Source organism: Bos mutus, chromosome 2 (genome assembly GCF_027580195.1).
Source record: "Bos mutus isolate GX-2022 chromosome 2, NWIPB_WYAK_1.1, whole genome shotgun sequence".
Taxonomy (NCBI): domain Eukaryota; kingdom Metazoa; phylum Chordata; class Mammalia; order Artiodactyla; family Bovidae; genus Bos; species Bos mutus.
In genome coordinates this window covers 2,795,357-2,810,600 of record NC_091618.1, presented here as the reverse complement: position 1 = coordinate 2,810,600, position 15,244 = coordinate 2,795,357, and the positions used below count along the sequence as shown (strand labels likewise).

Below are 15,244 nucleotides of genomic sequence, written 5' to 3'. Positions count from 1 at the left end.
TGCAGGGCTTCCGCCAGGAGAGGCTGGTGCCCGTGGCTCCAGGGGGTGGACTGCAGGCCTGTGCCCCTGGGGACTGAGGACCTCAACACGCAGGCACTCCACTGTGCTCACCCGGACTTTACCCCCTGCTGTTCCTGAATTCTGGGATCCTGGTGGGTCGCAAAACTAGAACTGGGTTTGCCTTGTGCTCTGGCCTCTCGACCACCACCTCCCACCCCCAAGGGACTGGACAGTGCCCTCAGGCTTGGAACCCCTCGTGCTGTGAGGCGCCTCCAGGCGCTCCTTGTTCTGTGGCTCCCAGCAGGAAGGGCCCTCGTCTACACCAGGAAGGTGCACTGAACTCCACTCACAGAGGCTGGTCGTCATCTAAGGACTGGGGAATCAACCAAAGAAAAAAAAAAACGGGCCAAAGGTGCCCTTCCCTGCCATTCCGCGCTCCGGGGCCCTCATCTGGCTTATGTCTTCAGCCTGAACCTGTGGCCGTGGAAGTGAAGACAGCTCCTGGTTCCCAGCCCCGGTCCCCCAGCCTTCTGCATCCTGGCGTTCTCCTAACAAGATGCGGGGAAGGAGACCGCGGTGAGCGTGGAGGTGGAGCTGAGCCACGGCCTGGCCAGGTGTCCTGGGCCCCAGCAGGCCGGCCTGCCTTCCTGGAGAGAGGGGCTCGCCAGCCCCCAGAGGTGTCTCTCTGCTATGGGGGCTGGAGGTTCCATCACCGTCTTCCTGGAGGAAGGCCTTGGCTTTTGTGCTCGGGCTCCGGGCTTGCATCGCCTGGCCATCGAGGTTCTGACTCTGTAGGGATTAGGATGAGTCAGCGGCACGTCAAATTGTGATACGGTCTGAGTGAGAGGCCAGGCCGGGACCGGACTGACGAGCAGGCCCTCTGGCTTGCACCTCTGGGTACCCCCTCTCCACCTGTGGGAGGGGTTTCTGCAGCGTGGCTTAGAAGTGCCAGCAGCGGGAGCGTGCCTGCTTTCCCACAGCAGGCACGAGGTGCCTGGGGGCCCAGAGAGCCAAGCCGGGGTCCTGCCTGGTTCCCGTGAAGCCCGGTTCCTCGCTCCTCCTGGCTCCCTGCCGCCTTCTGTCCCTCCCATCCCTTCCACAGTTACTGCTTTGCTGCTTTGCTATCGCTAGTGACAGAGAGGGATCCTGGAGGGAAACTTTCCCAGGAGAGTAACTGTTGAGCAGCCGCTGATTGCACAGCTCTGATTTTAGATGGAACAGCTCATTTGCTGAAAACCCTCAGGAGATGACAGGCGGGCTTTGCTGGAGTGCTTGCACTGGGGGAGGCCATCATCTGCTCGCCAGTCTGGAATGTCATCACTCCCCTTCCCAGGCCCTCCCACCCTGGCCACCAACATCCCAGCGGCTCCCAGTCTTCCCCACCATGCCCCCAGGTGGTCTCCAGCCCCAGCAGCCTCTGGGCGCCAGGAGAGGGAGCGGAAAGGGCCACCTCTCAGGCACCTGGCTCACGGGGACGCTGCTTTCCTGGCAGAGCCATCTCCGCTTTCTCAGGCCCGGGCCTGGGGTGGCCCAGTGAGCCATCTCCCTGAGGGAGGCCTAGCAGAGGTTGGCGCTTGCTGCTGCCAGAGAAGCATCTCTTTTGCGGTGTGAGCCACCAGCAGGCTGCCGCACACCCCACGGTCAGCACTTTGCTTTCCCAGGTTCCCAGGGAAGAGGGGAACCTTCCCCGCTCTGGCTTCCACACTGGGCCCTCGGTCAGCCCGGGCTCTTCCGAGCCCAGATGTTGTAACCCAGGGCCTGGCACTGCTTTCTCTCAGACGTGATTGCTCCCATGTGTGCCAGACAGCTTGCCCCACGCTCTGCAATCCTCGGCTCTTGGCTCGCAGCAGATAATACCTTCGAACATGCGGTTGCAATTTATTGGCCTTATAAGTTAATTTTAGTGGGTGTGCAATTGATTGAAATCAAAGCTTAATGAAGGCCAGGGTCGGGGGTGCGGAGGCGCAGGGCGGGGGGCACTTTGTGTTCTTCTTGCTTTGGGTCCGAGATAATCTTCAAACGCTTTAATTAGGTTTTCTAATCAGCCGCTCTTGTCTGGAAGAAGTTTACAGAGTGAAACGAGGCTGGCGCCCCCGTGGCAGGCGCGGGGCCCGCGAGCCTCTCGCGGCAGCGGCCGCGGTCCTCCGCCTCCTCTCGCTGCCCTGGGGCCCGCCTTATGGTTCTGGCTGTTTCTGTCCTTCCGGCCTCCCTTCCCTCCCCCGGGCCTCCGTCAGATGGTGCTTGAGCAGCACCAGCCGGCGAGTGCAGGGCGTCCAGGGGGAAGTCTGTTGCCCAGGTTTCTTGTGTCTTCAAAGCTGAGACCTCGCACCCTGGGCCCTAAGGGGCCACCTCTTCCTGGGACGTGAGCGTTGGGCCCGAGAGTCTGTGTCTGTCCCGACGGGACTCGTAGGTGGCAGCGGGAGGCTGGCTGCTGAAGCGGAAGTAGCAGAAGTGTGCGTGCGTGTGCTCACTCAGTCGTGTCCGATTCTGCGGCCCCACAGCTGTAGCCCGCCAGGCTCCTCTGTCCGTGGGATTCTCCAGGCAAGAATACTGGGGTGGGCTGCCATGCCCTCCTCCAGGGGCTCTTCCCGACCCGGGGTCACACCTGCGTCTCGTCTCCTGCACTGGCGGGCCGGGTCTTTACCACTAGTGCCACCTGGGAAGCCCAGCAGAAGTCTGGGAAGCAGGCGACGGGGGTGGGTGGGCCTGGATACCTCCCAGGAGCTGGCTCTGACCCCACGACTGTGTCCGGGTCCGGCTGCAGAGCGGGGCGGAGCTGTGCTGTGGAGGAGGCTGGGCCTCAATTCTCTGTTGTGACCTTGCTCGCTGACGGTGGGCCAGGGGTCCACTTGCTGAGCCTCTGTTTCCTTGTCTCACTGAGCCGTGCCTGTCTTGGTGGGGGGTGCTGTTCCCTCGCAAGGCTCCCCTGTGTCCACTTGGCCCCTCGAGGGTAACGGAATCATCCTCGTTGGGCGGCAGTCCCATGTGGGGCGGTCTTAGGTCGGGTGGGTTTGCGGTTGTGGCCGTGGGGTGAGTGCACACGTGGTGGACAGCGGGCCGCGCTCAGGAGGATGCAGGCTCCAGTGGGGCCCGGCCCCAGCGCTCAGTGAGGCCCCAAGGAGGTCTGCTTCAGCAGCGGGCTGCAGTGGTCGCCGTGTGCGGTGACGGGAGGCAGTCCTTGTGACCGAGCCTCCAGTGTTTCCCGAGACCCTGTGGTGCTCTCAGCGGTGCGGGTGCCACGTGGGCAAGGGGTCCCCAGGGAACGGAGTGAACCGAGGCTCTAAGGACTCGCTTGGTAAGCGCTAAGAGAGACCGAAACGCGGGCGCTGCGGTGGGGAGAGTGCCCACAGCGGGGCCGTGGGGGCCCAGAGTGGCGTCCCTGTCGTGGGGGACGTCCCGGCATCACAAGCCGGAGGCTGCGCTTCCTGGGCTGGCCTCCGGGAACTCGGACTTGGGGGGCTTCCTATGCTCCCTGATAGGAATGGTCACGGTGCAGAGACTGTCATGTAGACACTGTGGTTTGTGCTGAGCAGCAGCCTCCCTCCCAGAGCCTGTGTACAAGGCAGAGGGCTCACCAGGAAGAGCAGTGGGCGTTGAGACTGGGGGGCTCCGTGGCCCATCGCTGGGACCTGAGGGCACCCCACGTGGCTCGGTGCCGGGAGCCAGGGGCGTCTTGGGAGCCCGCACCTGGTTCCCTCCATGACCTCTGCTTTCTCCTTTCCCTGGAGTGATGCGGGGCCGCGAGCCTGGCTTTTCTGAGTCCAGTGAGTCCTCCTGGCGCATCGCGGAGCCTCAGGTGGTCGTGGGTAGCCAGTCCAGGCTGTGTAACCAGAGCAGGAGGAGCGGGTGGGCTTCTCTGAGCCGAGGGGCTTGCTGCTGAGGCAGGAGAGCGTGGGCCGCCAGGACCGGATGGTGGTGAGAGCTGCAGAGGCCCTTGTGCGGCGTGGCCGGGGTGTCGTCCTCCACACCTGGGGAAGGGGCTGCGGGTCCTGGAGTACATTGGACAGTGCTCACTGTATGACCTCCGCCGTCCCCCAAGGCTCTGCAGGCTAGAGAGGCAGACCCCGACCCAGGCTCCTCCTGGACTGACCGCGGCACCTGTGGCCTGAGGTTACCCTGTGTCCCCCTCCCCAGAGACGGCCGGTCCAAGCTCCGTAGGTCTCCAGAATGAGAGACCAGGTGGGAAACGGGTGAGAGCAGTGAGCAGCGTGAGCTGAGGTCACAGAAGTGTTCAGAAACGTTCTCGGGAAGGTGAGGCCTGGACCGCCTGCCTCGGCCCTCACCCTCGCCGTCTGCCCCTTTGATTCGTCTGGGGGCTCCCTGCCCAGAGGTGGAGGGCCTCTCTGTGCATGGAGGCCCTGCCACGCCTCCCCCTGCTGCAGATCCTGTGCTGTGGGGACAGAGGGCTGGAGGGGGGAAGTCACGTCTGGCTCTGAGCACGCTGGCAGCGTAGTTAGTGTTTGAGCTTCCACGTACATTCTTCGCATCTTCAGCCACGCGTCCATCGGAGGGCCTCTGAGAACCCGCCCTGCCTGTGGACTTGGGCTGGGGTGAGGGTGCAGGAAGCAGCTAAGGGAGAAAGTCAGGCTCGCCTCAGCTGCACTGCTCTGATCGTGTGGGAGGCAAGCGAGGAGAAGCCTGTCCACCTGGGGGGGAGTTGAGTCGCTTCCTGCTCTCGTGCTGTAAGTTTCAGAGGCGGGGGCATCAGTGGAGGTGCCCCGAGGCCCTGCAGGCGGGGTCCAGACGGCCGCCCACTGCTCCCAGCCTGGAGCCCAGTGACAGCCCAGCCACTTGGTCTGCTTTGCCTGGTCCCCACGCCATGCCCAGGGCCTGCGTGCCTTGGCACTCATTGATTGTCCTCTGCTGGAAGAAAGTTAAATGGAAAACAGGAGCGTGCGGAAACAACTCCGTTTGCAGACAGATCCCTGTCAGCGTCAGGGACCGGCTCCTCCAGGGTCACGCGGCAGGCTTTGTGGCTGCACGTGTTGGGGTGAAGCGAGGATCTCCTCCCGCTGGCGGAGCTCCCTGGTCCTCCCGGGCTCCCCGGGAAGCAGTTCTGTGCAGGTGTCCAGGCCGGGGGTCTCACAGAGGCTCAGCCAGCAACCCCTGCTGCCCCCTGCAAGTGGAAGGCCCTCCTTTCCAGAGCTCCCTGTGTGGGGTGCCCAGCGCCGCCTGACTCCTGGAGACCCCTTCCTCCCTGCCCTGACTGCTCCTCCACCTTGAGGCAGCTGCGTGCGGCGGTGAGCTTACCTGAGTCCATCCTCACAGGCTGAACCCGGGCCAGCGGAACAGGCAGGGTTCTAGGGCCTCCAGCTTCCCCTCCTCTGCTGTGTGACGAGTGCATTCCTTTCTCTCCCTGGGTGTCCGTGATTTTAGCTCTAAGATGACAAAGCCTGTACGCAAAGCCTGTGACACAGCTGACAGCCTTCGTGCAGCGGCTCTGAAACTCAGGAAAACCTTGACTGTCCACGTCCCCTCAGGGAGGGCGGCATTTTCCCGGGCAGCCTAAAGTGACCGAAGGTGCTCGCAGGGGCACAGTCAGATACGAGGGCCGTTGTTCCCAGCGAGGCCTTCGTCATCCCTCTTCAAGGACAAAAGCAAAAGGCTTGTAAAGAGGCCGTAAAGCACCACAGGCACCGTGCAGATGTGCGCCGCTGAGCGCACCCGGCCTTAAAGCGGCGTGTACCTGAGCCCGTGGCCCGTCGGCACCTGTGTGTGCTGGAGGCGTTCACACCGCAAACCTGCCCCGAGGCCGTGGGCAGGGGTTCTGAAAACCATGGCAGAACTGACTGTCCCTGGAGGCGTGTGAGCCGAGTCCCAGTGCATGCGACAAGGGGTTAGGAGGCTGCACGCAGCTCTCGGAGCCGCCCTCACACCAGCCCTCCCGCAGCCTCCAGATCCTGGAGCGTCGTCAGGGCCAGCGTTTCTACCTGAGGAATGAGAGCGCCGCACGGGCGCCCCACGCATCCCCCTCGTTCCTCCCGGCTTTACTGGCTTTACTTAAGGACGCCAGCTTGAGCAGCGCTCAGCCCAGCACCTGGGGGCGGGGCCTTGTGCTGGCCCCTCCCCCGACCAGTCTGGGTCTGGGGGTGACCCACGTCCTCCGCCTCCGGGGTGGGGGGAGTCATCGCCCTGCCAGAGACCCACGGCCTCGCCCGCTCCCAGCTGAGGGCCCGCACGTTGGAGTGAAGCCACGAAGGGCCTGTGCCCACAGAGCTGTGCCGGCTGTGACTCTTGCGTGCGGGTCGTGGCGTGTGATTGTCACTTGCTGGGGCCTCTGCGTTAGAGCTGAGTCCAGCCCAGCTCCCAGGGGGCGATTTGACGGGAGGGAGGGAGGCCAGCCTCGAAGCCCATCCAGTCCCGCCTTTCCTGTTACACGCGTGGCCCCATGTTGGCCAAGGTGGGTCACAGCCCAGATTCCTGAGCCGAGTTTCCATCCCCGTCTCCACGCACACCTCAGCCTCAAACACCCCATAAAGCTCAGGGAGTCAGAATAGTTGGTTATTTCTTATTCCTTTCTTTGATGAAGTAGATCATTTTGAGAGTGAAGTATTACATTTTTCTCTTTTTCTCTTCTCCTCCCCAGAAGTCCTGAGGTTGGAGACTTACGGTCATAGAACCTGTATGTGTGACCCTGACTCTGGCCCAGTGGAGGAGGGCATTTCAGGGGGAGGAATGGCTCTCTGGGGAGAATGGAGTCCAGACGCCCCGGGCGCCTCACTGACCCGGTGCAGGGGCTCACGGATGAAGAGGCCACCACCCAGGCGCTCCGCCACGACTGGCTGTGCAGGTCAGCGGCCCGCCACCCGAGGGCTTGCCTGCGACTCCTAGCTCCTGGGGGCTCGGCCTTTTTGAAGTTTATGAAACCTGGTTGTAGTCAGCATGGTGTTTTTCAGACAGTGGGACTTACAGAGCCAGCCCAGGTGCCCCTTGACTGTAGTCCCTGCTGTCTGAGCTCCGGATGGCTACGTTTGCCTTAAGAAATGTTCATCTCAGCCGGGGTGGTCTTGAAAGCCACCGAGACTGGGAGCCCATGGTTGACGGAGCTCCCTCTCGAGTGGACTGCAAAGCCGCGTTTTCCTCTTGTTCCTGGGCTGGTCTGGGCTGCTCTCCCATCCCCTACTCCTGATGATCCTGGGATGTGAAGGACCCAGGGTTTCCTGGCTCATCTTTCCACGGCGGCTTCTTCACCATGTCCCCACCGACTGACTGAGCCTTACCACATGTGTGGGTTTCAGCCCTCACTCCCTGAAGGCCTGAGAGAAGCCCACGGGGTTCAGTTCGGGGCATCTGCATTTTAACGATGTTCCCCAGGTGGCCCACTTGACTGGGGACCGTTTCCGTCGCGCGCAGCTCAGCGGGGCCGTGGCCGCGATCCTGGGCCTGTCCACCCTCCCCGGTGACGGGGTCCCCGGTGTCCCCGACGGAACCAGGTCAGAGCACAGGCCGCCGGGCGAACCCCATTCACGTCCCCAGCAATGGGGAGCCGCCTTATTGAAATGGCATGCTGGCGTTTAAACAGTACTGATACTACTTGACTCGTTAAACACACAGAGGCGGCAAAGCGCTTCCACGTGTGCGCTGTTGGTGCTGGCGGCGGCTCCTCAGATGCTTTATGTGGTTTCAGACACATTTTAGCACATTCTTAAAATGCCCACAAAAGCCTTTATGTAAAGACTCATAAATGTGAACCACATAAAAATTATTTTTCCCCCCGTTTCATGTCATTATGATCAAAGTAAGGTAGGCAGGAATAAGTTTCCAAAAACCTGTTGAGGTCCCTTCTTTAATTAATGCGCGCGCAGAGCTGGGCTGTAAACCGTGGGACGCGGGCTGTCTGTGCCCCACAGGCACCTTGCCCCAGCGGCCAGCGTTGTGGGCGGTGCTGAGCCAGCCCTGCCTGCTCGCTCATCCCTGTGCCTTCTGTCTTGGAGCGTCAGGTCGAGGCTCGCAGCTACACAAGTCCCCGGAGGTCCCTTTAGGTGGAGTGGAACGCGAGTCCGCGCTTGAGCCCCTGGGGTGCAGCTGCCGCCATTGTGTTATTAAAAGTCAGGTGGACGGCAGATTCGGACATCACCCGCCGTAGTACCGTCCCCGCTGTTAAAACCAGTTCTGGCGATCACGTCGCCCCACGAAGGTGCGCGTGATTCCCGCCAAGTGGGGAAAAGCCAAGCCCAGCCCCGTCCCCTTGCTGTGCTTCCAGTTACATACAAAGCAAGCGTCTGGACATAGACCAGAGGGGAGTTTGGAAAAATGAGGTTTATGGAAACGTTGATTTATGGTGTTAGGGGCTAAATGTTAAATTTCTCTTTCATAGAACAACGTTGTAACGATTATTTTTTTTTAATTTGGAGGAAAGAATAGCAACCCCCATGAGACCAGACTCAAGCTTGTACCGCCCTCCTGTGTCCCCCAGGTCCTGAACCTAAAGGGCCCCGGCCAGGGTGGTCCACGGGGGAGTGCAGACGCCAGGGAGACGCCGCCCCCATGGGGAGCCGGGAGCAGAAGCGCCCGGTCCCGCCTTCCGTGTCAAACACCGCTGTGTGGTTTCTCTGGAAGAAAACAGGGATCCCAGGGAGCGGACTGAGGGGCTTGACCACAGACCGCCTGGTGCTTCTGAAACGCTTGCTGGGTGATGTGGGTGGGGGCTATCGATCCGCCAGGCCCTCGGCCGGCTCCCTCTCAGCATGGCTTGCCCTGCCCTGCCTGAGCCCCAGCACGAACAGCACTCTGGTCTGGGGGGCAGGTGAGGCCAGAGCCTGTGCGCCGGAAAAGCTGCTTTTTAAAAGGTGTCGTTTTTTCCCTTTTGATGTGGGGCTGCTCTCCCGACTTGCAGACAAGAAGGGAAAACCATACGTTGGAAGCTGGCCACCTGTCCCGCCAGGACGGGTGTTGGCAGGTCTGCTGTGGGCTGCCCGCTCCTGCCCAGTGGCGCTGCTCTGCTTCCTGGTGGATGCAGGGGGGAGAGGGAGCAAAATCCAGGAGAGCGAGCAGGCAGGGCCCTGGAAAGAGTGGCTTCCGCTCGCCTGCATGAGGGCCCAGGGGGGCCCCGCGTGTGCCCAGCCCACTGCAGGCCAGGCCGGATCCAGGTGGCTCGTGGGCCGAGGGGGCATCTCGGGCTCTGAGCCAGAAGCCTTACCCGCTTGGGGTTCGGAGAGAGATCTAGAATGAGGGAGAGAGCCGTCCTGAGCGGGGTCCCCGAGTGCCGGTGCCGGCCGGTTTCCTGGAGGTCACTGGCCCCCCAGGCAGCTCTCTGCCTTCTCCCGTGCTTTCCCCGCACCACCGCCCTGGCCTGGAGCCGGAGTCTGCCCCCGCCTTGGTCTTCTGACCGACATTTGGCCCGGGGGCCGGCACCCCAAATGTCCCCCTGCCGTCAGCCCTTCCTCACGGCCGGCTCGCCAGGGGACACGAAGCCGTGAGTCTCAGCTGACAGTTACATGTGCGGGATGAGCAGCGGGGGCAGCCTGCCTGAGGGGCCCTGGCAGGGCGGGCTCTGGGAGCAGACCAAGTGTGGAGCTGCGGGCGCCCAGCCCAGGGGGCTGTGCTGGGCCCAAGCAGGGGAGCCCGGCTGCCCCGGGGCCTGCAGCTCAGCAGCACGGGGGCACCTGCCTTTTCTGTCCTCTGGTCTCCTGGTTTCACCCTGGCGTGGATCGCACGCTGGGGCCTTTGTGCAAAAACTTAGTCTGAAAGAGTTTCAGATTTATAGCAAAGTTATCCAAACAAGAATACAAAGAATTGTTGCGCACCCATCACACGCGTTCTCTAAGGAGTACTATTTACCATTTATATTGTCATTGTGTAATACCATCATCGAGGTATAATTCACATAGATGTTTGTTTTTCTTCCTTGTCATGAAGATAACCCTTGGTCGGGTATCTTCTGTTAAGTGTGTGTTTTCGGTCGTGCGGGGTCTTGTCGCTGCCTCTGGGCTTTCTCTGGTCGCAGCACGCGGAGGCCTCTCTGCTCGTGCTGCTTCTCACTGCCCACAGGCTCCAGGGCCCGAGGGCTTGGTAATTGGGTGCTCAGGCTTAGTTCCCCTGCAGCTCGTGGAGGAAGCCAGGTCATCTTCCTGGACCAGGAATCGAACCTGCGTCTCCTGTGTTGGCAGGTGGATTCTCACCCACGGGAACCCCAGGGAAGTCCTCCCATATTGTTTTTATCTCTGAACAGTCCCGTAAAGTAGACAGCGTCCCGGTGTCATAAGGAGACTGCAGCCGAGCTCGCACAGCTGTTGCTGTGGATGAGTCGTCGTTGGGCGAGTAGGCGCACAGCACGGGCAGGGGTGGGGCCCTGTCTGCCTGACGCCCCGCCCACGCGCTTCAGTGCCTGCCCTGCTGCTTGTGTCTGAGGCCGTGCGTGGCCCAGGCCCTGCTGGAGGGACCTGGAGTGTGCCTGCCGCACCATCCACACGGGGTTAATTGGGGACAGAGAGGCCACAGACTTCCCGGTAGAGAATTCGTGGGCCGCCAGAGGTGAGCTCTTCCCAGAGTCTTAGTTGGGAGTCGCTGCATGAAGTCTCCGCTGCCCGAGTCCCTCAGGCCTGCACGCACAGCCGCTGCCTGCTGCCCTTGGACTTGGGATCCTCTCCTGATTTTCTTGGCTTCTCTGGTTTTTTCTTAGCCTCTTGCATTTGAGCTGAATTAGGAGCTCTGATCGGAGAAGGCAATGGCAACCCACTCCAGTACTCTTGCCTGGAAAATCCCATGGACCGAGGAGCCTGGTAGGCTGCAGTCCATGGGGTCGCGAAGAGTTGGACACGACTGAGCGACTTCACTTTTACCCTTCACTTTCATGCATTGGAGAAGGAAATGGCAACCCACTCCAGCATTCTTGCCTGGAGAATCCCAGGGACGGGGGAGCCTGGTGGGCTGCCATCTATGGGGACGCACAGAATTGGACACGACTGAAGCAACTTAGCAGCAGCAGCAGGAGCTCTGATTCAGTATTGCTGCAGACCTGCAGAGGAGGCTGAGTTCCAACCTCATTGTCGCAGCCGGTGCTCTGAAAGACCCATAGACCCCAGGGGTGTGCAGGCGCTGGAGCATCCCCGAGGGGAGGAGAGCCCTGTCTGCTCTCAGTGGGAGGAGTCTGGACCGTTGTTGCTGTGGGTTTTTTTTTTTTTCCCCTCTTCTCTTTCACCTGTAAAGTAGCCATCCCAAAAGATAGGAATATCAGACTGTAACGATGACTCAATAGTAATGAGCCCCAATGAGTGTCTGTTACATGTCACACACGTTAGCGGATCCTTCCTCTGAAAGTGATGTGAAGCCTGGAGACGTTGAGCCAGCTTAGCAGAGGCTGCAGAGCTAGCGTCGGGGGCAGCTCAGGTTCAGAGTCAGCTCAGGACTCCTCGCTCTGTGCTCCTTCTGTGACCCGCCCCCCGGCCCCAGAGGGTGCAGCGCCCTCTCCCCTGCCCAGCAGACGCGCAGGACACAGCCTCGAACCACCCGTGGCGCCCCCATAGGGAGGGCCTGTAAACCCAGATGGACGTCCAGACGACTCTGGGCCACACGCCCCGGGACCTGGGGTGGTGATCTGCAGTTTGACGGGCTTAACGTTTAACAGGATGTGGGCCTGTTTGCTGCAGGTATTTTGAAGGTGGTGTCTCATCTGTCTACCTCTGGGATCTGGATCATGGTTTTGCTGGAGTGATCCTCATAAAGAAGGCTGGAGATGGATCAAAGAAGATCAAAGGCTGTTGGGACTCCATCCACGTGGTGGAGGTGCAGGTACGGCTCCCCGCAGCTGGCCCTGGGGTGCTGCTCGATGAGGCGATGTTGTGATGTGTAAAACCCTGCTGCTTCCTGTGAGTGCCCATAGCCATGTGGACAGAGATAAGTCGGGAGTGCAGTCGTCACTGATAAAAAAGATCCCCAGAGGATTGGGGTACACATGATTGCAGATTCACACCTAAATTTAAAAACCGTTTGGGATTTTTACAAGGTCACGTCATGGTGAGGTCTTAGGAAGGGAATGCTCGAATGACCTGAATTCAGGGGCCCCTTGGGGCTCAGCTCAGGGTTACAGGCGAGGTTCTGATCTCTGTCTCGTCCTGCAGGAGAAGTCCAGTGGTCGCACCGCCCATTACAAGCTGACCTCCACGGTGATGCTGTGGCTGCAAACCAACAAATCCGGCTCTGGCACCATGAACCTCGGAGGCAGCCTTACCAGACAGGTAGAGCGAGTGGGCAGTGCCCAGGCCAGCCCCAGCACTGGCCGTGTGTGGAGATGCGTGGGCAGCTGCCCCCACAGGGTCCAGGGGTGGCCTTGTGACTAGTGGGGTGCCCCGCAGGCCTGTGGGTGATTGCTGAGACTCAGTCAAGGGAGGCTTTTCCCTTGGGTCAAGGTGCTTACAGTAAGGTGCTCCTGTATGTTTGGGATGTGCTGCTGGTTACATTTTCGAGTGGATTCATCTGTTAATCGTGAGTCCTGCTCGCAGGTGGCCGAAGTAAAACTAACCAGCATAAGCAAAAACGGACACAAGCCAGCTCACACACTTGCGAAGCCCCGTCGCCGTCAAGCCCAGCGGGGTCTCAGACGCACGTGATGTGGGCGGGACCCTGGACCTCTGCGTGGGGGCGCCTGGCGACCTCTGGCCATCCTGGGGGAGAGCGTCTCCCTGCTGCCTCGGGCTGATTGTCCAGAACAGAATCACTTCCGGGGGCCAGGGTCACATGACTACCTGTGGGTCGAGTTAGACGAACAGGGGGTGTCAGTTTCCTGAAGTGAAATCGGGCAGCTTTTCTTAGTTTGGGGGGGTGGTCGATGTGGGCAGCGTGAGCAGTGATGGCAGCCAGGGGGTCTGAGCACCAGGCCGCTGGGGGTTGGCCATCAGGGTCCCCAGAAGGAGAGAACTGGCTGAGCTGGAAGCTGCAGGGCTTCAGAAGGAGGAGAGCCTGCTTCAGTCTCCGAGCCAGTTACCAGCCTCCCCCGGCAGCTGCCTGGTGGTCACGTCTGCTCTCTGCTCCACTCCCGGCCCCCCCACCCCCAGCAGCGCCCCAGGGACATGGGGTCACAAGGGAATGACAGTCACCAGCATCCTCCACTCTGCACCCAACCAGGGCACTCTCCAAACCCCAGAGTATCCGTTCATCTCATACAGAAAAAAAAAAAAACGAGTGTCTGGCTAAAGCTGTCCACAGCCTGCGTGAGGCACAGTGTCTGCACGTTGGAGGAGTGCAGAGGGCATCTCCCAACCCGACGGGATGCCCCGTGCTGCCCTCCTTCACGTCAGCCTCCGCAGGAAGTGGCATCAGGAGAGAACCTGCTCTCCAGGGTGGGTCCCCTGCCACTTGGCGGGCGCCCCGCAGGTGTGCGGTTGGCTGGGTTGGCACCCCGCCCCCTCCTCTTTCCTGTGAACTACTGACGGTCCAGGGATTTCCTGTTCTGTTTCTGTGTGGTTGATCTTTCTTAAAACGAGGTTTTCCCTGTGGACCCGCGTTTTGGGCTCTGTCCCTTCTGCCCGTGACAGATACGTTGAGTCTCGGTTTCCATCATCCCTGGGTTCGTTGTTCCTTCTGGCTTTGTTCCCGCACATTAACTCAGACGAATGAGTCTTTGTAGTCATTCACAGCCAAGTTCAGAGCTCTCCGGCATGGCTGTCAGAGACTTCCGTAGAGGAAGTTGTAGGGCGCTGGTCTTCAGGGTGAGCTGGTTCAGTTCTCATTCACCACCTAAGCAGACTTCACATTTCCAAATAGATGCTGTTTGAGGTACCTGTGGCTGAATGCTGCCTGCCGTTTCCCAGCCAGCTCCCTGCTGTGCTGGGACCAGGTGGCTCCAGGCTCGGCCTCACCCTCGTCCTCAGGACTCAGCGCATCTCTGCACCTCGGGCTCCTTTGATGTGGTGAGAAGCCTTGCTTTGCTGTTTCCTGTCACTGTAGTCCTGCAAGCCTGACGGGGCAGGCAGGCTCCCCGAGTGGCTCGTCCTCTGCAGCTCGGTGGCACCTTCCTGCCCACAGCCTGGTGCAGGAGGGCCCTGCATCAGCACCGCACACCGCAGAGCTGCTCACAGATCCAGAGAGCGAGGGCCCCACCCTGACCTACCAAATTAAGACCCCAATTTCATAAAAGTCTCCAAGTAATTTACGTGCCCATTAACATTTGACAGACGCTACTCTCCTGGGCGGGGGTGGGGGTAACGCCCCATGCCACCAACAGCAGTTTTGCGACCCCAGCAAGGGCGTCCTGCGCGTCACTCTACCTGGAGACAGTGTCAGGCTGCGTGTTCAGGGCTCAGTCCCAAACGGCTGCCTGCCCGCCTCCCCTGAGACACACCTTCAGACTCCAGGCGAGTCCAGGTTGTCACCTGCGCGTCTGACCTACTGGCTACACATCAGAGGTTCCCACGACCCCTTCCTTGGGGTCCATTAATTTACTAGAGCTGCTCGCCGAACCCAGAGAAACCCATTTACTCATTAGCCTGCAGGTTTATTGCAACGGACATTTAAACATCACAGATCAACAGCCAGATGAAGAGATCCGCAGGGTGAGGTCTCAAACAAGGCCTGCTGTCCTGGTGGAGTTTTGGGGCCCTGCACAGTGGCACCTGGAAGCCGATTGGCTTCTCAACCTGGAAGCTCTCTGATTCCCATTTTTTGTGAGGTTTCACGGAGACTTCCTTGGGCTTCCCTGGTGGCTCAGACGGTAAAGAATCTGCCTGCAATGCGGGAGACCAGGGTTTGATCCCTGGGTCGGGAAGATCCTAGAGAAGGGAATGACAATCCATGCCAGTATTCTTCCCAGGAGACTTCCACGGACAGAGGAGCCTGAGGGCTACAGTTCATGGGGTCACAAAGAGTCCGATACGACTGAGCAGCTAACACACGGAGACTTCCTGACAAAGGCGTGATTGATTAACTCACGGGTGATTGATTCGACCTCCAGCCCTTCTCCCCCCACCGCCTGGAAACCAGGAATTTGTGATTGGTGCTCCTGGCAGCCAGGCCCCATCCTGAAGTGGTTTCCAGAACTCACCTCGTTCACATGAACCCAGCCGTGGTGGAAAGAGCTTGTTGTGAGTGACAGGGCACTTGTTTCCCCTTTATGGCCCTGAAGCGATTGATGTCAGGAAGCGCAGATGAGACCGAATATCGTAAAAGATGCTGCTGTTGCTGCTCACTCTCAGGAAACTCCTAGGGTCTCGGGATCTGTGAGCCAGGAGCCGTGGATGAAGACCAGAGGCACACGAGGGATGGGTGTGGGTCATACGAATGCCCAAGTGCGTGTTCCTTACGAGCCACA

The 15,244-nt window shown here is 60.3% G+C and overlaps 1 protein-coding gene across 4 annotated transcripts in view; it reads left to right on the top strand.

Moving 5' to 3' along the window:
- The window catches only part of CAPZB (capping actin protein of muscle Z-line subunit beta), a 139,844-nt gene that overhangs the window by 110,559 nt on the left and 14,041 nt on the right, over window positions 1–15,244 (top strand). For all 4 annotated transcript variants that reach the window (XM_070382162.1, XM_005908097.3, XM_070382160.1 and 1 more), the window contains exons 5-6: window positions 11,589–11,730; window positions 12,060–12,176. In XM_070382162.1, coding sequence (XP_070238263.1) covers window positions 11,589–11,730; window positions 12,060–12,176 — 259 coding nt within the window. The remainder of the gene's footprint in view (window positions 1–11,588; window positions 11,731–12,059; window positions 12,177–15,244) is intronic.